General features: G+C 34.2%; 1 protein-coding gene and 1 long non-coding RNA gene across 4 annotated transcripts in view; one reads left to right on the top strand and one right to left on the bottom strand.

The window, feature by feature from the left end:
• Gpm6a (glycoprotein M6A) overlaps positions 1–27114 on the bottom strand; it is a 238771-nt gene that overhangs the window by 77336 nt on the left and 134321 nt on the right. The window contains exon 1 of one of the 3 annotated variants that reach the window (XM_034520523.2): positions 22557–23151. The exons of the other annotated variants lie outside the window; for them this stretch is intronic. Within the exon in view, the coding sequence (XP_034376414.1) occupies positions 22557–22593 (37 nt within the window). The 5' untranslated portion in view covers positions 22594–23151. Of the gene's footprint in view, positions 1–22556; positions 23152–27114 lie in introns of those variants that run through there. 3 annotated transcript variants of the gene reach the window in all.
• On the top strand, positions 22739–25400 carry LOC143434700 (uncharacterized). The gene is made up of 2 exons (XR_013104412.1): positions 22739–22854; positions 24662–25400. It is a non-coding gene; the product is annotated as an uncharacterized LOC143434700 (long non-coding RNA).

Raw genomic sequence — 27114 nt, 5'->3', positions numbered from 1 at the left:
CCAATTCAGTAAGGTATTAGAAATCACAGAAAAGGAATGAGAAAAAAATATAGATTGTGTTATGTATAGTTGCAATAACTTGCTTAAATAACTACCTTCCAAGATTTTCTTTATCTTATCTTAATATTTATGTATAAGCCAATTAAATGGAATTAAGCCAAAGAAAAATTCCATGTATGTGTCACATTTTCAATTTCAATCCAGCACACTGTTTTTTTTGTTTTGTTTGTTTGTTTGTTTGTTTTTATGATGTACCTCTTTGCTATCTTCTGAGTCCCTCAACCTGGCTGGGTAGATACTGGCCAGCAAAGGCTCTGCTGGAGTGCCAGTATGCCTGTGTGCCATTTGCAGATATCATCTGCCATTCACTGCACGGAATAGGTTAAAATGGTAAAGAGCTAAATACAAATCACCATTTATAGCTAGGATATTTGTATTGATAAATACAACTATTAACTACAACAGAGTTACTTAACACTATAGAGCTGTCTGAACATTATTGTGTCATTTTAGTTAAGTTAAAAATAATCTGTATTTTGTAATCATTTAAGTGAGATTGTAAGCACCTACCTTTTTATATGTTAAAAGTTTAGTTTATTAATGATGCATAAATAATTATATAATGATGCCTTTAAAGAAAAATTTTTTAAAATTTCTGCCCAATTTAACATTATTAAGACAATGTTCTATTCTCCATCTAGCTAACGGCTTCAGAGAAGCCCAGGTTCCCAATTTCTGAGCATGTTTAATCGACCACTATGGTTGTCATGGAAACCAACACAGAGAATTCTGAGCTTACAAGGGGCATTTCAATAGAGTGACCCAATTATTATCTGTCAACAAATTCGGCAGCAAAATAAAGGGTCTAACACATTAATGAAATTTTCTGAGACTGAATGAAAGATATTTTCTTCAATTTGTAAAATAACCAGGATGCTGTATGTATCACAATCCTGAGGCTCTTGTCCCAGTCTTTGGATATTATATGTATGAGTTTCTTTTTATCGAAAATATTAAAGCCTTTTGTGTTTTAGCTTCTTTCACTTCAAAAGCAAATGCCTTTGGAGATAAATATGCTATAGGAATGCTCAATCCTCCAACTTGAAAATCACTGAAATTAACTCAGTTTCTTTTTTTAAAAAAGATTTTATAAAAGCCTTCATCTAGAAAGCAAGAACAGCACATGTTATAGGTGAAAGTCTGCAACAAGAGTCCTGTTCAGTGCTTACAAAATGTGTTCCTTATCTCTGTTTAGGAGGACAATGAGCTAAAATACACTTATACTGTGATGAGAGAAACATTTAAGCTTTTGTACATGTATTATATATTTTGTCTTCACTTGATCATTCCTATCATAGTTATCATAATAATAAGCTTTGGGAGAAGAATTCAGATGCATACTTGTGTGAAAGTGAAACAAAAATGAAAAAAATACAGCAGAATAAATTTGTAAAATATGAATCATCCTTGTTTCTGGTAAATCTTCCATTTGTATTTGAATATAACTTATGCATATGCTTTATCAGGTAACAGAAAATCTCTGTTAAGGCAGGCTTATTTAGTGAATAATATTGAATTGCAGAATGTTTATTTTACTTAAAAATAAGATAAACTGTGTGTAATAAAAAGAATATATTATTATTGTATAATTCTTGAAAACACAGGATTAGGAAATGTAACTACAATTAATATGGAAGTCTAGTCTGACTCTTTAACATTGCAAATAAAAAAATAAGGAGTCTAAGTGACTTGCCACATGCTACCATGGCAACTAGTGTCAGTCACAGAATGTGGAGTGTTGCTTCATGATTCACTATTAATTTTTAAAGAGTTTAATATCTATTAAGAGTTTTATTATATAGAAAAAACAATTTATAGTATGCTAAGTTTACATATTTAAAACTGTACATCAAAATTAAATGCAATCTATGTATCAGAGAAAGGACCCATGCTCCTTTCAGTCAATAAAGTTTACTTATGAATAATTGTATTTATGTGGAAGCTCTAACCAAAGCACTTTGTAGTATTTAGTACAATGTTGGGACATTCATGGTTTACTTGGTTATTCAAACACAACACACACATGTACATGACTGACATTCTGCTACAAATTATGTTGTATTCTAAATATATATGATCCTGACATAAAACTAACCAGATCTACCAGAGCTCCCAGGGACTAAACCACCAACTAAAGATTGAAGGGGCCATGGCTCCAGCTACATTTGCAGCAGAAGATTGTCTTATGTGGCATCAATGGGAGGGGAGGCCTTTGGTCCTGTGGAGGCTTGTTGGCCTAGCATAGGGGAATGCTCGAACACTGAGGTGGGGATGTTTGGGTGGTTGCAGGCACACCCTCTTAGAGGTGAAGTGAGCAGATGGGATGGGGGGGGGGGTTTCAGAGGGAGATCAGAAAGGGTGCCAACATTTGAAATGTAAATAAATAAAATAACCATTTTTTGAAAAAGGAACTCACAATCAGTTTCATTCATTAACATATATCATGGAGTCCCACTTAAAACAATTCATGTGTGTATAAATACATATATGTGTGCAGTTACGCCCATTCACAACATGGGTGTGCAAGTCAGAGAACAATTTCAGATGTTGGTTTTACTTTTTGATGGAGACAGTTCTCATTGGTCCAAATTTTTCTTTATACTGTAGGCTAGGGTATCTGGCAGGAGCTTCAAGGAGGCTGTTGCTTTCTCCCTTCTACTCATCACTGAGCTTACAGTTGTACTGCTGTGCTTCAATTCTTATATTTTTTTAAAAATTGGATAACATTTCAAATGTTATCACCTTTCCCAGTTTCCCTTCTGCAAATGCCCTATCTCATACTCCCTTACCCTGCTTCTATGAGGATACTCCCCCACCCACATATCCACTCCCATCTCACCATGCTACCATTCCTCTACACTGAGGCATCAAGCCTTCACAGAACCAAGGGCCTCTCCTCCCATAGATGCCAGATAAGGTCCCTTCAACTCCCTCAGTTCTTCCCCTAACTCCTCTATTTGGGTCCCTATGCTCAGTTCAATGGTTGGTTGTGAGCATCTGCATCTGTATTGGTCAAGGTCTGGCAGAATCTCTCAGGAGACAGCTGTATCAGGCTCGTGTCAGCAAGTACTCCTTGGTATCTTCAATAGTGTCTGGGTTTGGTGTCTGTGTGGGGGATGGATCCCTAGGTGGGGAAGTCTCTGGATGCCCTTTATATTCTTATATTGGAAATCTGTACTCAGGTCATCTAGCTGCAAGGTATCCAATGTATTGAGTGAGCTATCTTTCAGCCCCCAAACCTATTTTTAATCAAATTATTTACTTAATATCAAAACCTGTGGTCATACCCACTATTAATCATATAACTAAGAGTCTTCAGGTAATATAGTCTTCATTAAAAGGTATAAAAACAAAATAATTTATCAACACAGGTACAAACACTAATTGTAATTGTTTTGCCTACAAAAGTAAAATAATTCAGTTTGTATGAGTAATATAATCTCATTAAAATGTATTTTTATTAAATTTTTATTAGAGTTCAGTGGTATTGTTCATTGGTAGCAGCATACAATATTTCTTTCAATTGAGAATTGAACTGATATAATTATTTCAATAAGAAGCTAAATCAAACTTGGGACATATCATGATTAGAGTAGGGAGACACCAGTGCTTTTTGTTTTATTCTATAATTTGTCATGGGAGATTTGCTAGAGAGTCTTTCATGGACATTAATAGAATATAATATGCTTAAAAATAAAGGAAGAAAATATCAAATAACTATTGTGTGAATTATGAGATTGAAAATGAGGCTAGAGAGTTTACTTTGAACTAAATTGTGAAGAGATTGATACACAAAGTAATCAACATATCTTAAAAGAAATAAGATAATATAAGATATTTAATTATCTATTGTTACTTATTTTATTTTTACAATGCTTGTGATTTTTTTATTAATCATTTCATTTGTTTACATTTCAAATGATATTCTCCTTCAATGCTGGTGATTAAAACAAGGGCTTTGTGCATGCTATGTAAACATTCTACTCTAATCTACATTTTGATCCCTAATGGAAGCCTATAGACTACAAAATTCATGAATATATTTAGTTTGTCATGGGAAACAAATCTTTTTATGACTAGAGATTGAATGAACTGAAACATGTCTGTGAAAACTGAAATCACTTAAGGTAAAACCTGATTAGCAATAATAGCAAATGACTAGATGAAGATGTAAAATCATAATTAGGAGAAATGACTAAAAGGAATGAATTTGATGGACACTTAGATATTGACCAAAGGGTAAAGTTAATAGTTATTAACAATCCTTAATTATTTATGAAAACCCATCAGCTTCTAGCTTAAAAAACATATAAAAGTGATGCCCAAAATGATTAAACCTGGGAATAAAGAATGTAAAGTACATTTAACCTTTAATAAGGTCCACTTTGAACATCCTCCATCTCAAATGCATATTGACATGCCTGATGGGCAGCCCTTTGATAGCATTCAGTAATGAATGCCCGCTTGGCAGTACTAGTGCCCTTTGCAGTATCTTTTACTTGAGTAAGTACTGTTTATCAACTTGTGTATGAATTATAGTACATGACAGAAATGACAGAATGCTACTTCCAGGATTAAATTACAAATATACTGCGGGCTCAGCCTCACATATCTCTTCTAATCTTAAGTCTGTTTTTTGCAGTAGAGAGGCCAGAAGCCAGTTATTGTGCATGAAGCAGCTCATGGAGAGATTCAAACCAGTTAAGGTGCTTCCAAGTAGGTATCTTGCTAAGAAGCTATCAGGCTAATTCCTTTCTCTACCCCACCTAAAGTTTACATGAAATGCAGGCCATATCCAACAGCTTGGTTGAACTATTTATTTTTTTAAACATATCGCTCTTTTAATCTCAGATGCCACCAACATTTTCTCACATATTGACTTATTTATGTATGTTGTAATTTAATTCTATTTTCATATCAAAAGCTTTTTTTAGTATGTTTTTTGACAGCTAGATTTTGTAGGGGGGTGGAATTTAGCTATCCAAAAAAAAAAAAAAAAAAAAAAAAAAAAAAAAACTGTCTGTTTGGCTCATTCATTACAGAAACTTATAATTCTGCTACATATTCCTAATAAAATTTTTACAATGGGTTGGTAATGATTTTACAGTAGACTTGGAGGTAACAGCATCCAATTAAGATAAAATACAGTTGAAAAGACAAAATATATCATAATATTATGTATATCATAAATATTATAATATATCAATTCAACAATCAAGTAGGAAATTATATAATTTTATAAAAACTAATTTAGCAAAACAAGTAGCTTGTTGGGGGCCGACTTATAGCAAAAGGCGGCTATCAGCTTTGCAGCCATCTTGAGCCATATACCCTGACATGAGACTTGGATTACAATAGCCTACAACAGCTGAGCACACTCTGATAATCTTGGTTTAGATACGTTGGGTGTGTGAGATTAAAGGTGTGTGAGATTAAAGGTGTGTAACTTAAGAGTGACTTAGAAGTGTAGAGATCAGATTTAGAGACAGACCTAAGAGCATGATTAAAGGTGTGACCAAAAGGCATGGCTTAGAAGTGAGACATATAAAAGGCAGAGACAGAACAGAACAGAACAGAGAATCAGACACAGCAGAGAGAATACAGAGAAGCAGGCACTTGGAAGAGAACTTGGAAGAAGTAACTTGGAACTTGGAAGCACTAGGGACTAGGCACTAGGGACTAGGAACTAGGGACTAGGAATTTAGGACTTGAGACACTTGGAGGAAGAGAGACTGAAGAATAAACGGGATTGAAACACTCTCTGTCTGGTGTCCATTACTCGCGACCACCCTCACTCTCTCTCTTGCTGAACCCTGACCCAAGGACTGGAGCAGCAGCTTAGCCCGGGATACAGTGGCCACCAAACGCGGGGCAGCCCAGGCCTCAACATTTTGCTCAGGCCCCGACATTTTTTGGCGCCTGAACAGGGACTCGTGCGGTTCTCAACAGTAGCTCAATATATAGACTTTATTTTCCTTGCTTTTTTCAAGAAAATAATTTTACTTATTCTTTGAGAATTTTATACGTGTATTGTGATCATATTGACCCCACATCCTCTGCCAACTTCTCCAGAGATTGCACCCATTCCATGCCCCCTTCTAACTTCATGTCCAGTTTTTTTTCCTTCCTTCCTTCCTTCCTTCCTTCCTTCCTTCCTTCCTTCCTTCCTTCCTTCTCTTTCTTTTTTTTTTACATAATCCACTGAGTCTGAGTTTAACATATATGTTCATGATTGTAGAGCCATCCCCTGCAGCATGGTCAATCTACCAAGAACCACATGCTAAGAAAAACAACCATCCTCTCCTAGCAGTCATCAGCTGTCAACAACACTGCAAAGAAGACCTGGGGATTTTGTGTGACTCCCTCATCAATGCTGGAATGTCTGCAGGTTTGATCTTGCAACCACAGCTTTTCTGAGTATATGAGGGCAAGGTGCTCTCATGATCACAAGACAGTCCTACCTAACCTCAGACTCTTACAATAATTTCACTCTCTTTCATGATGCTCCCTGACACTTGGAGGGTGCGTGCTACAGATATTACAATTATGGCTAAGCAATAGTCAGATATGTATGGTGCAACAGGTTGTTAAATGAAAAGTGCAGTTGCTTGATCTTTTGGTCAAGGAGGCTGCAGAGACCCCCAAAACAATGTCGAATATTGACACTTGTTCTTAATTTTCCTCCTCAGCTAAATGGTGGGAGTCCTTTGCTGAAAATGTCACACACTTTGGTCGCAGAATATGGAGAAATCAAGCTTCCTCCATACTACCTAGCTTTTAGGGTACTGGAAAATTCTATGCAGGAGCTGGTGGAGAAGAGTCACCAACAGTCTATGATCTCTGTGATCTGCCTGGCAATATATTTCCTTGGGTGCAAAGTTATGAATGTTATGGTGGTAAACAGCTACTTTCTGACCCTCAGTGAAAAATCAATGCCTATCCCTGTAAAACTGACCTAACTCTTATGGCCTATTCATATGTTAAAATGAAACAAAAAGACTATTATTAATTTGCTGTGAACATACTATCAAGCTTTCTTGTAAATAAATATTTCACAGCTTTGAGTCTCTTTCTTTAATGGATGGCAATTAAAACAAAAACTCATCAAATGGTCAATATCCTGAGAATATGCATCTCTGAAACAATGAGCTGCGGATGGCACATTGGTTTCTTTGCTCTGCACATGGCAAGGATAAGGAAGAAATGGGCTTTAAATCCATGAGGAATGTTTGTGCTTCTTTATTCTATACCCCAGTAAGTAGTTTTTCATTATGAATAGGTAACAGCCAAAATATAAACCACTTACTTCATATTATTGACTTCTGTTGTGTCATTTAGTCTAGGTCATAATTCAGCAGAGGTAATCACATCTGTAAATTTTGAAAAAAGTATTGAGGTATGTTTCCTAAGGGTATTGCTGAGGGAAAGACAGTTTCTGAGTTCTCCCACTGATGTAAGCTGCTTGCGTGTTTGTTTTAGCATAATGAACATATAATTATTTCCCTTGGGTGTTTTCTTCCCCAGAGGAACTTGCTGTGCAAGTTACAAATCTAAAACAATAGCTTCGAGAATTTCTATAAAGTTCTTATGTGTGTTTTCAGTTTAAGCCTTCTGTTCCTCAATGATTTTCAAAATCATGTTTTTGAATTCTCATAACTTGGTGTTAACTTGTTTAGAAAAAGCTGCTGATCTGTTGCCATATTCTACATCAACTACATGATGAACTTCTAGTTATTTTGTTACATTTTTGTTTACCACATTTATTAATAAATCAACACCAGAAATAAATTATTGAAATATAGTACATGAAAATTAAGATTAAAATAGTTATACCTTCTATTCATTTATTTTGTCAATAATAGTGCTATGTGAATTTTTCAATCATAATATACATGATCAACCAGTGTATATTACTGTATTTAGAAATGAACTTCATAGGAGCCTTTTTGAACTATAACAAAATTTTCTGTTACTTATGTTTATTAACCAGCTTGTTATAAGATTGACAATGGTAATGAAATAAAAATACATGACACCCACAGATATATCAACGCTTATGAATACCCCCAAATAATACAGTCCCTATGCACAAAGAATCTGTAATAATAGATTTATATATAAACACATTAGTATTTTCCATACTTTAATTATGTCATCTAATGATTCAAATTTTCTTCTATATCTACTGTGTAATCAAGGTTAAATTGTATAAATTACATCATATTTCACAATGATTCTGTAGAAATGAAGAAATAACTAAATGTGAGCTTTATGTTTTAATATTTTTTCCAAGTAATAATTTTTATTTTAATAGATGCACTGTATATGAAAAGAATAAATTTAAAAACAAAATAATTGTTTTCACAAAATATATTCCAATTATAACTTTTCATCCCCATATTCAGTTTGAAGCAGATCCACATCTGCTCTGTCTTGCATTAGAAAACAAACAAGAATCTAAACATTAATAATAAAATAATACAAAACAATAACAAACAAATTGAAACAGGACAAAGCAAACAGACTTCTAACAACATTATTTTATACTGGTAGATCAATGTGTTGTTCAGACATTGTCAGAGATGCTTTCTCCTGCAGCAGGAGGAAACAAGTACAGGGACCTACACCCAAACAACATGCAGAGAATGAGGACCTTTGAATCACTCACTCCTAAATGAGATGTCTCCTATAAATTTTTCTTCTAAGAGCTCAGAGAGTCCTGATGAAAAGAAGGAAGAAAAAGTATAAGAGCTATAGGGTTTGGAGGACACCACAGCCTTCTAAAATACAAGAAGACCAACACATAAATGAACTCACATGCACAGGGCCTGTATAAGTCTATACCAGGTGGGGTCTTAGAGCTAAAAGGAGAAGTGATAACATGACCCACTCCTAACCTAGAAGCTATCTCCAATTCATAACCACTTAGATATGAATAATTAATTTTATCTAAGGCAGTCTCACCAAGAAAACAAAACAAAATTTAAAAAAACTCAATGATTTTCATAATGTTGAGTCAGTATATTTTTTAACATTAAATATCCCATATATTATGACTTTAACTTTTGTGGGTGTTGTGGGATTCCTGTGTGTGTGAGCATGTGTGTCTCTGTATCTATGCATGTTTCTTGTGCTTTTTCTAAATCTCTCTCTCTCTCTTTCTCTCCTCCCACCCCTGGGGTCTTACTATGTAGTCCTGATTAGCATGGAACTTGTTATATAGATCAGGCTGGACGAGAACTTAGAGATCCACCTAAAAGCATACACTACCATACCCATTATCAACATGAAAATTTAAAGCTATTGTCCATATCTGACTATGCATTTCTCTCAAAATTTATGTTTTAAGATATATTTTCTTTATGTGTAAATATAAACTTAAATTTTCAGTTTGGAAATTTATTGTAAGTGGTAAACTGTGATCATTAATCCTTTAGACCATCAGTTTTCTAAGTGTGTTCCAACAAATAGCACCTATAGCATCACCTATAGGAATGTTAGAACTGCAAAGTTTTAAGCCCTAACTCTTAACTACTAAAATAGAAACTCAAGCTGTGTAGATGACAGATAAGAAATCTAGCCTCTGACATACCCCAAACAAGTAATTCTAATAACTAAAATATGAGTCCTACTCAATGAGGTGGTGGTGCTGAATATACTTATTGAATTAATGGGTATGAATAGATCTCAGAGTCAGAAACATTCATTGTTAAAACATGTGAATTAATATTTTCTTTCATGTACTATTCATTTTTAACAAGTTAGAAAACGTATAATTCCTATTTGTCATAAAGGGTAATACTAAATAATTTAAAATTTTTATTTTAAGATTACAATAAGATAATTTCAAATACCTTAACAGAATTCCATTTATCTGTTTAAATGTAATGATATTCTGTTTTTGACATTTTTATTCTAACTACACAAGAAAAATAAACAGATAATACCCTGTTGCTCAAGTTACCAAATAGAACATGGAAAATGAACATAGTACAGTCCTATAAGCATCATCCCTCCTAGCTAGCTTTCATGGTGCTGGAAGTTACTAGCCATGCTACCAGAAGGGAAAAGCAATCATCAGTCTTAACCAACTGTGAGCTACAGTAACAACTGACCTGGCACGTTTCCATTACTGTAATAGTGGCACAGACATCAGTGAAGCAACCATTTTAGCATAGTAATAATTTTGGAATTATGGAATTTTAGTTTCTTTAGAAGCACAGAAATATTATTAGAATGTGCTGTCATTTTAATCCCAGATGTAGAGATGTGGGGCTGCTTCCAGCTGTCCTTAGAAGAAGACTATGATTTGTTTCATGCTCTAGCTTAGGCATGGTTTTGCAAGCTGCAGATAGTTTCTATGACTGTGTGATGTTTGGAATTCTGGGAACCTTTCAGAGTGTATATAAATGTTAGGGCCCTGGGAGGTGGGGTGGTGGTTGCTGGTCATATAGGGAGATTGGTTGTGGTTTGTTAGTAGCCATGGTCAATCAAAAAAAAAAAAAAAAAAAAAAAAGGAAAGAATCCACAAAGTATCAAATGTCAGCTACAACTTTCTGATTAAATTTAGTGCCTGTTCCATAAGCTGAAACCACTACTTGAACTGTGAGATGACACGATTATAGCTAGATAGGTCACAGATCCCATGGGAGAACCTTCTACTATTTTTATGCTAAATGGACATAATATTAGATCAATTCCTAATGAATTATCACTTTACCCATAGATTACTGCATCTCCCAACCTCAAATGAGAAGCTTCATTTTGTATTAGATGGCAAGTAACACAGAGACCAACAATTAACATTTAAGATGAAGAGATCTAGAGATTATGAAGTACCCCATCCTAAGTAGGACATATATAAGAAGCTCCCTCTCCCCAAGTCTCAGGAATCATTGTGGGAAATGGAGTAGGATGATGGTAAGACCATGGTGGCAAATGATTATAAGCAAGCAGACTTTAGGCACAGTAGGGAAGTAGCACATATGTACTTACAGCAGTTAGGATTTCATGTACAGGGCCTATTTAAGTTCACGGAAAGGCAAAGGTCAGCATAGAGAGGGCAGGTGGGTACAACGACCACACTTAGAGGAGGAGATGTTGACAAAGAATAGCTCTTGGGGTTGAGTTTTTTTTATAAGGATGTGGCTTCTGGTTGTCAACCAAGCTCTAGTGGAACATAACACAGCCAAAAATATTTAGACAGCAAAATTGGACTTCAGTTTAAAAAACAAACAGAGGATGCAGAGATGAGTGCTGGGGAGTGGGGTGGTAGATCTGGAGAAATTTGGGTGAGGATGAATAGGATTAAAATACATTGTGTGAAATTTTTAATCTAAAAATAAATGTTAATAAATGAGATTGAAATAAAAAGGATCTAGTGCACATATAAATGGTATACTCAACACATGCTAAAAAGTAGGTAGCAGCGTTGCTTTTTAAGTAACAAAGCATCAATAAAAGACATGCTATAGAATGGGGAAACCTAGAGGGAAACATTGGTCTCAACAATGTTTTAGAGTAAAATGGTGCCAGTGGCCTTGCATATTTAGCAAAACCCACAAATTCAAAATTATAGAAAGAAACAAAATTTTGATATTTTTGTTGAAGAATGGGAAGTACAAAGTCCTACATTCACTAAGTTTTGAGTTTTGCATTTCTTCTCAGTTTCATATTCATCTTTTTAACTAGAGTGAATTCTTTAACTGAGCAAATGTAGCACCTAGCTAAATATAAAGATTATATTCCTTTTCTGGACCATTATAAAGAATCAATTAAATAAAGACTCCAGTATTTTTCTTTTAATTTTAACAAGACTGAAAAATCTTCAGCCAAAGAAGCAAAAAGAAAGGGAGAAGAGCCTAATTAGTAAAGTCAGAGATGAGAAATGAGACATTACAACAGACACTGAGGAAATTCAGAGAATATAAGGGCATTATTTTTAAAAATTTGATATTTCACCAACTGGAAACACTGAGATACAAAAGGAATTCATTTCTAGATCTATTTTGCACGATAATATTAAATCAAGATGAAATAAGTAACTTAAATACATCTATATGATCCATTGATATAGAAGCAGTAATTAAGAACACATTAATTAAAATAAGAAAAATGACCAAAGAAATGCAGTGCAGGATTTCACAAGGCTATCATAGAAGAATTAATACTGACACTCCTGAAATTATTACATAATATAGAAAATGAAGGAACTTTCCCAGTTCTTTATTAAGCCAGTATTACCCTAATACTAAAACCAGGCAAAGACCCATCCAAAAAAAAAAAAAATTTACAGTATCTCTGAGGAACATGGACACAGAAATTCTCATTTTCTCCTTGTAATAGGAAGAGTTTCCTCATAAAACAATTTTGTCATCGGAAATAGAAAATGAATTTTCTTCCCTGAACATAAAGAAATATTCATACTTTGCCTAGCATGTCCAAAGTTGCATTTTACATGAAAGCAAAAGGAAGTCAAGTGCAAGTCCTTGCCATAGGGGAGTTATAAGGAACAGCTGAAAGAGTTCAGTGCTCTGATATATAGTGAGTAAAATATAGAAGAATAATACCCTCTTTTGTTATATTTTTACTGTTCATTTTACAGTAACAGTTTTAATCCTGACGCATACTCATCCTGTGTTGTGGCACTGCATCTGAGCACCATGGCAGTTCGCAAAACATTCTTTACTCAGTGGCTATAGTGAACTTCAGTCAGCATTCCTCACTAGACCCTTAACAATCGCCAGCACTGTACTAAAATATAAATAGAATTTAGTGCTTTTGCTAAAATATCATTTAAGCATTGATTCTGAGCCACTGTAATTATGGGGCTCAGCCTTTGACAGAGATGGAACACAGTGAACAATGATATGAGTTTTTTAATAGGAGTTAAGTGAATAAATAAATTCTATATCATAATACTTTAAAAGCTTTCAGCCTTCTCTGCTGAACATGTATTTTTGGCTCAAAGTATATCAGCATGCCCAATTTGTAATGGTGTTCACATAACTGTAGAATTTGAAAGGAAGTAATGTACCCAAGTTAAGACCAAATATTATATTAATGATATAAGATTAAAAAGTATATAAACTTTTAAATACTTTTCCATGAAAATTATTTTAAATAATCATGTAAAGTAAATCATAGTTATAATATAGATATTCTAAATATTATTATGAAAGAGACACATAGACACATATTAATAGCACCTACTACCCATTTGTGGTAGGCACAAATGTCAGTGATAGGTATTTATTACCTGTTTGAAGATTAAACTTTTATCTAGTATTTTATATGAATGAACATTTTCCCAAGGTTATCTTTCTTTACTTTACTATATAACTAGCATCTAAATTATAAAATTATTTTGACATTTCAATATATATTTGTAATTAGATACAAATTATTTATTAACCAAAACTGGAAAAATACAAAGACAGATATTAAAATGTCCTGAATAAACAATACTGACTAATCACTGTTGTGAAGTAAATTTTCATGACTTCATATGGCCTTTTATTTATATTTAAAATACTGATCATCCGATAACCTCTTCTGGTGTGTGTGAAGACAGCTACAGTGTAGTCATATACATAGAATAAAAAAATCTTTAAAAAAATACTGATCATGCTATTATCTTTGGAACATACTGCCCCACAAATTGGTTCATTAGAAATACTTAATGAAACTCTTAATCTATCTTAGTTGTCCTATGTAATTTCACAGTGGTATTTATAAAATTGATTTTCTTTATCAACACAGTAATGCATAATAGCCACAACAATAGCCCATGGACAGCAAATATTCAAATGTTATCCTGTTATTCCTTAAACGACATCATACAAAATTTTATAACTAATCTAACATTTTTCCAAATTTTTAACTCTCTGAAGAACTTGACAGTTTAATGTGTTTCATGTAATTGCTAGACTTGGGATGCTAAAAAAATCCCTCCTTAATAAAAAAAAAGTGGGGGGAAGGAAAAAACTATTCAGTCTGCTGAAAGCTGCTATCAAACTGCTGAACATTATCCTGTTGAAGAATAAAAGATTATTTTAGTTCAAGTCTAATGGCATAAAATGGAGTCAAGGCAACATTCTTTTATGCTTTTAGCTGCTTTGAAGTCTCTGGGAGGAGACATGCTCTATCATCCTTTTTCCTGGATGGTTGACATTACCTTCATCCTCTTCTCTTCCTTCCTCCATGTTCTCCTCCTTCTCTGTCCCCTATTATCACCAGACATTAAGCGACTTACTTTTCTATTTGGGTTCATAAAGAATTATAATTCTTACCTTTAAGAAGTTTGTACCTTGAAAAAGCAAGCAGGAAATTAACATTTATACATAAAAGGATGAATAATAAGACATGCTCTGTATTAAATGTGAAACATTTAGAGAATAGCTGTTAGGACAACCCAAAAAGTGATTTATCTTTCAGCTATTGCTTTCTGCCCCTGAGAAAACTGCTTAGCTACTTTAAAAATAGTCACAATGTGTTATAATGACAGGAGAGAAGTGAATAATACATCAGTTTAGTAAATTTTTCTGGGTAAAAACTACAATAGTTCTAATTGTTCATGATTAAAGTTGATGCGGGAACATAAGACATAATAAAAACAAGCTTAGAAAATCAATTCTTAAAACAAAGAAAAAGGGTGCATATTCTAAAACAGGCACTCACATGAGTGATGCTGTATGCGTGTGATAACCTTCCCATGAACATAACACACCGCAGCCCTCTATTTTGTGAATGTAAACATTCTAAAAGTTCATTATACCTTACATGTGTTTTGAAAAATAATCTGGTTTTGACAGTATCTAATACTTTAATATACTGGGACATTATATTTCTAAAGGAATACACAACATTGAAAGCCACAGCCACCCTCTCTTGTTTTCTGATCTTGTTTGTAATATAAATAAAATCCTCAACAAACCCCTAAATGGTCACCTCTAATGAACTGATTTCTTCTCAGATAAAAGTTAAAAATTCCATTCATAATTAGAGAAAAAACAAACAGTTATCACCTGTCTTTTGTTGTTTTTATACAACAAAAAAAGAACTTGGACCAGATTAAGACTATCCATGACAAAATTCACAACTGAACTTGAGGGCACATGGGAAAGCATTGATTTTGTAGTGTCAGAAATTGATCCTTGTGCACCTGTTGTGATAAACGCTGTTCTAAATGATTTTTGAAAATAATCTGGGCATTCTGTTTCTACGAATGATAAAGAAATCCGTTGGTATTTACAAAAATGGAAGGTGTGTGTGTGTATGTGTGTGTGTATGTGTGTGTGTGTGTGTGTGTGTTTGTGTGCGCACGTGCGTGCTTGAGCGCCTCTGACTGGCTAGAAGGGGGGGGGGGATGTAGAAAAAAGGGAGGCCAAAAGGGAGAAAATGAGGTAGTTTATCCAACATCTTATTAAGATGCTATGTTCTTGATGTTAGGAATTCACTATGAGCTACTGTCTTCTGGTAAGAAAAGGGGATATCTATTTTCTAAGACACATCGCTTTAGTTTCCTCAGTCTTCCACACTTATCATATAACTTCTTAAGTACATCAGCATAAGTCCTACTTTAGTTAATGAAGTCATATTAATACCTTTCACATAGACACTCGTTTTACTGAACTAGCTACACATTTATAAAATCTCTGCACTCATTATCCTAATAAGAGATTGGAAAGCTGTCAATGAACATCTTAGTGTTCAGAGATAAAATGTAACATAAGTATAAAAAATCATAATTAGTAACTGAAGCAGTAAAATTCAAGAGGATAATTTTTTTTAGAAAGTTATCATGTCTTAATGAAAGCAAGTATTCTAACTATAAAAATGCACATGCTCTGGGAACGACTTTTACATTAATATTACATCAAATTCCCCCATAATCATTTTCTTAGGGTGACATTTAGTAGAATAGGGATAAAAATAATTTCTTAGACAAACGGCATTCTGAGTTGGACCCATTAAACCTGTAAATACAAGGGTATCAAATTCCAAAACAGACTACTATATTCTTCATAAAACATAAATTTTGATGGGTTTTGGGAATTTTTGTCAACCAAATACCTCAGTACAAATCAGCTGAAGAGATGATTTGTGAAAGTATTTGTTGAAATGAAAAGTAGTCACTAAATGAAGCAAAATAATTTCTTTTTACAAGTTTGCAAGAGTCAACATTGAAAAAGAAAATGAGGTAGTTTAATCCAACATCTTATTAATAACTAAAAAGTTTTTGCTGATGGTTTGTCACTTTATAGCTACTAAGTGTTTTGATATACTAACAATTCTAATGTAACAGATGTATTCATTTATTCTATAATCTATTATAATTCTTTGGGATAGTCATAAAAGTTTTGTATCATCAATATTTATTTGTTATCACTGTTATCTTGGAGTGCTTGTGAATTTACTATTCAAGTCATGAAAATAAAAGATGTAGGCAGAGAATCATTCAAAACATCAAAGAATGCTAAAAAGCAGTGTCAATTTGAAATGTTAACATCTATTAGGAATATATTTAGTTAACTTCCTTTCAGAAACTTACACTAAATACATTCTTCACAGACTTTTTATAGGAAAAACCTCTTAATTAATGTTGATTTTTGTTTTAGTTAGAGCTAATTTTATAGTAGCAAATAGAACTTGACTCCGATTTGCTAAGAGACTGACAACAGTTATGAAAATATGTGAACAAATAAAGAGAAGAACCAAGAATTACCATTTTCTTCAAGTGTGAATGTGAATTAAGTTGACTCAGTTTATCTTTTCAGACAATAATTATGATTTTCACACTGTGGGTTGATAGGTCATGAAAAACATTTTTTTTCTCCTTATGAAGGACATTTGTAAGTGGGTCAAAATCCAAGAATGAAGACTACAAAATGTCATCATAAATTTAAAAACATGGCTAATGCATCTGATATGCATATGATTGACGCAGTCACTATGTAGGGCATGTGGCAGATAGCCAATTAGTGATACTGGTGCAAATCACAGTATGTTTGAAAGTTCAAATTCTGGTCTCAAAGTCATAGTTATTCCCAGAGCAAGTGCATTCTTTACTATTACTGTCGACTGTGTAGCTTGGATTTAGTTAATTAACCTATTTGATTTTTAGTTTCCTCAGTGCAAGTACCAATTAAAGTTACTGAGAAGAGCCAATACATTAATTTATGTTAAGTCCTGAGGCTACTGTCTGTTTCTGAAATCACTAGGCAATTATGTTCTCTAACATTCTCTAGTATGGTAAAGCCAAAGTTGCCTTCCTTTTAAAATATTTTACCATTAAGAGTGTTGAAAAACTCTTTCAATTAAAAAGGAAACCTTTTCAGAAGCAAATTATATGCATAATTTGTTCATATATCTGCATGTAAAATGCAGAAAATAGTATAAAGTTACTTATTAAATATAAGTGCATATTTTCAGTGATGTGGTTCCATTGGTATTATCCACATGTCTCTGAGTAACACCTCACTTATATTCCTTTGTGGTTCACCAAGCTTGCCTTGGATAGTGTACTTGTTTGGGTTGTGTCTGTCTTTGCTGCCTTAGCTATGGGGGATTAAAGCATGTTGAGTAATACCATGGGTGCTTTCTTTTTTGTGCATCATTTCCCCTATCCTCTGTAAAGCCCTCCTAATTCAGGAATGTCTGAACTGAAATTGTTTACAAGGTAATAGTCATTCATTTATTTGTATACATGTATAGCCTAATTCACTAATAATTAAAACCTTTTAAACTACTTATACATTTTCCTATTAGGAGTTGACGAAATGGCTCTTACACAAATGCACGTTACAAATAAAAGTTCAGTATCCTCTCTTAATTTGTGTGTGTGTGTGTGTGTGTGTGTGTGTGTGTGTGTGTGTGTGTGTGGTACTGATGGTGTGTGTCATATGTGCATATGTATGCAAATGTATGGGAGGTGAACATACCTATAGAAACCAGGTATGTTTCTATAGGTACTCTATTGCCACTCTCTCCTTTATTATCCCTTTTAGGTAGACTTAAAGTTCAGTGTTTCAGGCTAGTTTCTGGATCTGTCTGTCTCTTCCTCAGTACCTCATTATGTGGATGTGAAGAACTCAAACTCTAGTCCTTAAACCACATGTGCTCTCATCATCTCCCAAACCCAGTAGTCCCTCTTATTCACAGAGTACACATTCTAAGATCTCCAGTAGACATCTAATGTCATGGGTAGTTGTAAGGCTAATATTTAGGAAAATAAATAAATAAATAAGTACCAGTAAGCAAGTACCAACTAATAATAAACTCATAAAACTAATAATAGAATAAATGATGTATTGTAATAAGTGTCAACCCAGTGTTTATTTGTATGTATTATTCTCAGAATAGCTTAGTGCACTCTAGTCATCCTTATCTGTTTGATAAGGTAAAATGATACAATGCCTACATAATGAGCTGGAATGGAATAAAGGACTGAGAACATAGTATTCACTATATAACCCAGACTTTTCTAGTGTGACAGTTGACAGCAAAACTAGTACAGATTTCCTATCCAGATTTTCCTGCCTTATGTATCTCAGGAACATAATAAGAAGATAAGAGTTCTCACCATTTGCTTTCAAAATTAGAAATTTCTTTGTCTGGTCTAAATTGCCAGCATTATTGCTTTGTACCTTTCAGATTATTAAGCAAAGTAAGAGGTACTTGGATAGAAGCACACTGTATTGAGACAACCCATATCCAATATTCCATATCTAGTCTGGAAGTGAAGGTGGTGACTAAATGGCTGAGTGATATATTCATCATTGATACACTGTACAAAGAGAGACATATAAAAGGTGAGATGGATTGAGATAACATAATCATTCCTGCCAAACCTCCCAGCACAGCAGAAACACTAAAACCTACATGAAGTTTGTGAAACTTCTCATTCAACACTCTCGGACTACAGCAGTTAGTGAGCATACGAACTTTCACCAGACTACAGTTGATCATAAATAACAATTCATAAACATAATCATAAGTAAGGAGGACATTATTGTGCCTTTCATTTTTTTTTCAGATGAAACCAACTAATTGTTTTCCATACTGACAAACTTCAATACTGGAAATACAAAATGTTTTCAATGAATATTTTCATATTTACTCGAATATAAGTATTTTCTTCTACTGAAAAATATGTCAAATTCATATACTAATTTGTTTGGTTCACTAGACACAACTGGCTTGTGTCATATCATCAAGTCTTGTGTCTTAATGGGTTTCATTGTTTGTTTTTTAGTATTTATTTATTTATTTATTTATTTATCTTCATCCCAAATGCCGCCTTCCTCTAGGTACCTTCCTCACAAGGACCCCTCTTCTGAGAGCGTGGGACCCCCTGCATATTCCCCCACCCTGAGGCACCAAGTCTCTGCCAGATTAAAAAGAAAATTATATAACCTTTGCTCAAACAGTTTTTAAAACCAAGGGCTTTTGATGCCATGACATGGTTACCACCTTTACCTCCCATAGCCATAATATTAGGTTTCTTATGACCACACTGAAAGGCCAACTTCAAAATAGTCTCCTTTTATGTTTTCTATTAGATTCCAGAATATCGCCACTTGGGTGAGATTTTTTTTTTAAAGATAATATTAGAAAACCTTCAGTGCCATGAGATATTGTGCGTGGAGACTGAAGAAAAGGAGTGTACAACAGATGAAATGACTTCCATTTTAGAATTGAATCAAAGCAGGGACTGGCTGAAGACAATGTCTGCTAGAACTCGCCCAGACTCTTAAATTATTCACCCTCCTGATCTGAATATGCATCAGGAAAAACATTCTCACTTTTCCTGTTTGCCTTTTACAGGCAATATGGGAAAGGCATATAAATATAAAGAAAAACAGGTTTCTTATGGGGATCCTTATAAGACCTTAACCATCTACTAAATATCCTTCTCTGGTATATTTAGTTAAACTATTGGATTCAATTTTACATTCCAGTGGAATTTAAAAGGTTTTATGGTTAGATGGTGGTACAAAATCAAATCCATCTGAATTATAAGGAAAACATATTTGTTGCCATGTCCCCTGAGAAAGAATGATTTTTCAAAGTTACTGGTGCAAAAATGGATAACAAACAATGACATCACTTTTCTTGGTATCCGCATCTGCTATGGCTCACCCAGAGCATTTAACCTGTTAGCACACTCCACAATTGAATTCAAGTGTTCATTTGGTGTAATGCTTCTCTATTTAATATAATCTGGTTGTCTTTGGTTTAAACAGACTGGTCAAGCAATAACATTAAGTACAATAAAAGACAGTAAATTAATAGAAGGCTGGAAAATGTCTTTCAATAGAGAGAGAATGCTTGTATCAGAATCTGTATTGAAAATCCTATGTGATTTAAGAAAATAAAAACAGAGAGAACATAAAACGCTGTTTTCCTTTCCAGGAGACGAATCATTAAATCTGTCTACCTGCACTATTAAAACACTTCCAGTGATTTGATCTGCTTAGCAAATAGTTCCTCTAACAGCAATCAATACAAAATTCACACTGTTTACTCCCTATTACTGTTCAAATGTAACTTGACAACATCCAACATGTTAAAAAGTGTCATGGGTATAGTTGAGGGGGTGGGGGGATACACAAGAATGAAGAGAATTAAATCCTTTCCCTAATTAAGTAAACAAGCCAATCCATGGATATTTAACTTACAATCATCAGGTACTTATAGTGCACCATATAGATTTTTTTAATTTAACATTGCTTTCCCCCACTATAGCTGGCTTATATGTGCATATGTTAATGATAAGACACCCACTGTGACAGATCATCCTGTCAGTGTTCTGCTGCCTCCCCTCTATGAACGATTTTTAGTATTGCGCAAGGGGCGGAGGGAGAAGAGATCATAACATCATTACATCATTTTTTTTGTTCCTGCCTCTACCATAGCTTGCTGAGAAACATTCAACCTGTTACCATGGTCCATAATTTATGATTTTATTTAGTGTAATGAGTGTCATTTGTCTACTTAAAATGATTGAATTAACTGTCTTCTTTGCTTAGGAAGAATATATGACTTGTAAAATAAAAAGATGCGAGAATAAGATATTTATTCAGAAAATAAAGCAGTCCCCTGAAATGTTTAGTGTAGTATAGATAGGAATTGGTAAGGAAATTTACCCTTTAATATCTCTAATGAACTCTTAAATTATTTGTGCAATGATAAATGATGTTGGTATTTTTATTTTAAAAGCTCAGTGTTATAGTCGTGTTGATTTTTATGTTTCTCTTCATATGTCATTAACAACTAGAGCATAAACTTTGAAATCATTGGCTTATCTATTATCTTTATTGCATATGGAAAACATTTACATACTTAATCTCTGAATACAGGTGGATCTGTGTACAGCAAGTATACCCAAAGGGGAGTGTGAGTTTCTGTGTGTGTGTATATATATATCCATGTTTGTGTATGTGTGTGTGTACATTTAGAGGACAAGAATACCTGAACATTTTAATATATTTGAGAAAGCATACACTGAACCTCCAAATTACCAGTGACATCATTAAAAATGTAGTTTTAAAACAAGAACACGTTTTTATACATTTAAAATCGTCCTTGAAAACATATCTCTTCAGTGATACTCATAAATTATTTTCTTTATGTGTATTATGTAGTATGACTCTTTTAATCTTAAGAAAACGAGTGTTTTCTCTAACATTACATAAGCCTGTGCACAGACATGAGCGCAAACACTGCCTCTACTGGGATGAAACCAATTCCCTCTGAAGCCCCACTTGATGTATAAAAAATTTTCTAAAGCTGTTTGAATCATTTGAAATGGACAGCATTTGTCCAATTTTAATAAAAAATGCCACATATAGCCAGATATAACTATAAAGCTTTAAAAATGATATCTGATATTTAACAAAGATATAGGTATAAGTTGATTATAATCAGCTATACAGAAAGAAAAAAAACTAATGTCATTAAATACCCCCCAAATCCATGAACCTTTGCTCCTTATTAATTAAAAAAAACCACTGCATCCATAAAAATAAATAAATTAAATGAGTACCAACCAAATTATACTAAATGCTGTTGCTCTTTGTTCTATCAGATCTGTACAAAGGTATTGATAATGGTTACATCATCAAATTTTTAACCGCAACTTGTGCACCAATTGTGTTTGTAACTGAAATCTGGAATCTCAGAGCTTAGCTTGACAAACATGAGAACATGAAATAAATGAAGTCTAACAAAGACTGGACTAAAGACTAGTTCACCACACTGTACTGTTCTTATCAATATCAGAATATGCGTTTAGATACCTATACCTAGAAGATGTTCAAATGATAAGGATCGCAACTGGCATTACAGCAAGTGAGGAGCAGAGGAAAAAGGAAGAGAGAAATGCTTTCCAAGAGAGAAAGATTCATTAGCTTCTCTGGCAAGTGTCTAAAGCAAACAAGGAAAGCACAAAATAATCACTTAGTTACAAATAAACCGGTTTTAAAGCACAGTACCTTTTTGTGTCTGTCCTTCTTCCATATTCTCTTCCATGGCTACCTTTCTTCAAGAGAATCTGGCGCACGGAATTAGTCAAAAGCTCAATTAGATGTCAAAAAAGCGGGTGCTTTTTTTCCCTGGGCAGCTCCAGCAGCAGTGGCTTGGGCAAGTCCTTGGAGCTTAGCTGAGGCTCCCTCGCGCCTCTTGTTTGCTTAGAGACTGGCTGTCAAGTGTAATTTCATTCAAATTACTCTTCCGTGAAGATTATCAATTTTTCTTCTCAAAGCTGCCCATTGTGTGTGCCACAGTAAGCAGGTACTCAAACAAACAGCCGGATAATTTTGGGAGGGGGAGTGGAAAGGGGTCTGGATTCTAGGAGCAGAAACACTGTGATCTACAAGCCTCGTTTTGCATTTAAAATGGGGGAAAGAAATTGAGGATTGTGTTGAAATCTCAGCTTTAAACTGGAAGCAGGCTGAACTGTGAACAGATGGAGGGGTGTCCTTCTACCATGAAGCGGACCACCAACCCATAATTCCCCCCTTTGCTACAACAGTGGGAAAGCCCAGATTCTCTCGTCGTGTCTTTCTGCTGCAGTAGTTTCTTCTCACCCAGTCAGATTCATTACAAAAATGCCCTTTCCTTTTACCTCCTCACGAAGTGTCTAGTTAATTTGATTTAAAGGTGCCAAGGAGGGATGCAATTAGACTATCACGAAGCTGGTCTGTTAAAGGTTATTATTAAGATAGGACCTTTACGTTCACGTCTTTCAGAATCAAGGAGCAATAAAAACATGGTTTTCAAAGAAATAAGTATAAATCTTTTGTTTTAAAAAGGATTTTATTTAGCGACCTAGGACTTTTAGATGTAAAGAGGAAAAAATCTATCGGTGGCTTTGTAAATCATTATTAGTTTAGCCCCTATAAGCTGCCGATTCCAAATGGGAATTTTGTAAAGGGAAAAATTCTAAGGGTGATTATTGGAGAATGGGGGCGACAAGAAGAACGAAAGGATTCTGGATAAGGAACAACAGGATAGCATTTTACAATGGGAATCTGCACTCTGATTAAGAATGCAAATCACAGTGCTGCAGTCTGGCAATAAATTAGCAATCGTGCTCAACCTATTGAGTGACAGGACACAACTAGAGTCGCAATACTTCACAAAAGGTACAGAAAGAAAATAAACACTGTCTGTCAAGGCTGTGTCAAGCTTTTCTAGAGTATAAAGGAAGACTCTCTTGTGTACGTTCCTCCCAAAATAAACAAGCACACGGAAACACACAGAAATAAATAAGCTTTTGCCCTTAATGGAAAAATGTATATCTTCATTATCTAGATAATACGCTTGTGTTATAGGAAAAATTTCGCATAGGTTTTTAAAGCATGACAGCAGCATATTGCAAACCTCTCATTTGTTAGAGCAGTTATTTTAAGGAAAAATGATCTGACAATGTTTCAGTTTATTTACAAAATGAAGGTCTACTTCTCACCGATAATCAATATTTCTGTTCTTTTTGTCAAATGTGTTTAACCCAAGGGTAACTGCAGTGGAAAAAACTCTGGGGCCTCTCTGAACACACACACACACACACACACACACACAGAGCATGCGTGTGTGTGGGGTGTGGGGGTGTGTGTATCAATTTGTTTGTATCAAAGGATTTTGAATCAGTTGCTTGTTCAGTGCAGATTGAGAGAGAAGCCATAGGGAAATCAAAGAAGACAAATCATAGCAGTCTCTCTGTTTCAGCCCATCTCTCAGCTGACATATCCTGGCATACAGTCAGAACAGAATGGAGCCTCCATCCTTGTTTACCTGCTTCAGTCATCTTACGACACAGAAATAATTGGTATAGCCAATTATTAACAGCAGCACCCACACAAATAATAACACTATCTTATATTTTACAGTATTTTATAAACTTTAAAACATGTTCAAGTACACTACTTAAGGAAAACAGAAATAATTCTTTCCCCCCTGTATGTTGGAAATACATCTGCTACTCAAGCATATGCAGGGCCTGGGATAGTAAATGAAGAAGAAACTCAGAGCACACATCGTCAGCTGATTCTTTGTCTAGTACTCTGATTTTTAAAACTGTTCTACCTTTCTACTCTAGTGCATCACAGATGCCTTCAGTGTTCTCTAAAAAGTCACCCATGGTTGATATCTATTTTATTTAACTATCCATGTTGAGAAAAAAGAAGAAAAGAACTAAAGAGAAAGAAGAAGAACATGTTAAAAATATTTGCTGGGAAAGATCAAAATAAAGATGTAATTACAACTTCTTTTCTATTCTGGAAACTTCAAGGGAACTGTATATTTGTATAATCACCAACTTATTGTCAGAACGGTTTTGATTATAAAACATAAGTGTGTCATCCTTGCTTTTAAAATATACGGAGCATCATCCTCTCATACTGAAGAAAATGGAGATCTTTCAAACTGATTAGAACAACACGTACATACATCGACTATTTCTTACATCAACAAACTCTAAACAAGCTAAGATTCATTGGTTGATATATACACAAAGCTGATCCATTTTGAAGTCTACGCTCTTGTGGGTTTTCAGTATATTCACGTTTATCTAGTATTGTTTCTAGCACTCCTCCCTGGAACTTGTAAAACCTCCCCATAGTGAAGTTCTGTATCCATTAACCACAAATATCCCATCTTCCTTTTCCCATTTGACAGTCGGGGTTGATGTTGCTGGTTGATCATTTTAGGATATTTGCAAAATCTTTTGTCATTTGAAGTAAAAACACTTAAACATCTAGGTATGTCAAAAGCAGTACATAAGATAACCTTATAGAAGACCGATTTTATGAGTTCTAAATAAAATACATTTAAACTTAGTAACTGTCGATGATGTTTCTTCTGTATTCCCATTGTGGTGGTTTGGATGAGAATGGTGTCCATAGGACCATATACTTGAAATCTTGCTCTCAAATTGGTGGAACTCTTTGAGAAGGATTAGAGGTGTGGCCTTGTGGGTGGAGTTATGTTATTGAGGGCAGGCTTTGGGCATTTAAAAGCCCTGTTAGCTCTTCCTGACTCTTGCTTATATATCAAGATGTAAACTCTCAGTTTCTACTCCGGACAATGCCCACCCTTATGCTGCCACAGTCTCTACCATGATAGTGGACTCTAACCTTCTGGAACCAAATGCCCCAAATAAAATGCTTTTTGTAAATAATAAGTTGCTCAAGGTGTTTTCACAAAGCAATAGAAAAGGTAATTACAATACTCATTAAAATCTACAAGTTATGGTGACATAATGCCTCATTAAATATTTTTTTCAATTATGTTCATTGTATTTGCCTTGACTCTAGTTCTACTTTTACACATTTTAAATACATAAATGGACACAAAAACTATAATCACTAATGTTAAAGATTATTCTTTGAAATATTATCTGAGATGTATTTCTAATATATATTATTTTCATGTGTACTAAAGGACATTTTATTTACATAGCTTGAAATCATGATAAGCCCCCCTCATTCTTCCTAGCTTTGGTTTAGACATATCTCCCTTTAACACATGCTATCAACTGAGAAAAAAAATCTACATATGTCTCAACTGTACAATATCCTTGTCTTTATATTAAACTATATTCTTAGAAACAACTATAGTTACAACATATTAATTACTATAAAGCACATGCAAAAAGAATGAAAGAAAAAAAGAAATGTTCATGGTTTCTGAGTCAGAATAAACAGGATATGTGAAAAATATGGTTGTATGGACTAAGGATAGTGCACAGAACCTAGAGAAAGAAATGGCTAGAAATTTGGTTTTTGTCTTGAAATCTATTTTTTATTAATCATTCCATTTGTTTACATCTCAAATAATATCCCACTTCCCAGTTACCCTCATCACAGAGCCCCATCCTACAGCTGCCCTCTCCTCTATCTTCTTTGCCTCTAGGAGGGTGCTTCCCCACTCACCCACCTTCTCCTCCCCCTCTGCTCCAGCATCTCCCCTATGCTGGGGCATCAAACTTCCACAGGACCAAGGGTCTTCCCTCCATTGATGTCCCATCATCTCATGAATGAAATATTTCAATTGTCACTTATGCCATATTTTGTAAAAGAAATAAAACACAAATCAACTATTGCTCTAAAGTAGAGGTTGAAAGTCAAATTTAGTATTTTTCTTAGAAAGCTAAAACTATCACAAACCATAGGCTGTTTAAAAAATACTAACAAATATTCATGACAGTCCTTGGGGTTATGTACTAATTTAAATAAACCCATTCATACAGTTCTTACAAATCATTGTATATTTATTTTTTATGCTTCCCTCATTTTACTGTTAATTATAGAAATGTTTCCTAAGCATTATTCTTCAAATTGAAACTTGAGGGAGGTAAAAAATATCTCTGGCTTATTACACACATCCTTTAGTAGTATAAGACAACTCTAGATTACGATGATGTAACCTAATAGAAACAAAACAAGCACAGCAGAGAGCACATGAGCATACTGAAAGAATATCTCATCTATTTCTTCCTTTTAATTTTTTGAAGGTAAAATAAAATTATATCATTTCTCCTTTCCTTTTCAT

This window comes from Arvicanthis niloticus, chromosome 16, assembly GCF_011762505.2.
Source record: "Arvicanthis niloticus isolate mArvNil1 chromosome 16, mArvNil1.pat.X, whole genome shotgun sequence".
Lineage (NCBI taxonomy): Eukaryota > Metazoa > Chordata > Mammalia > Rodentia > Muridae > Arvicanthis > Arvicanthis niloticus.
The sequence above is the reverse complement of the archived record's forward strand: the minus strand, read 5'-3'. Positions and strand labels throughout refer to the sequence as shown.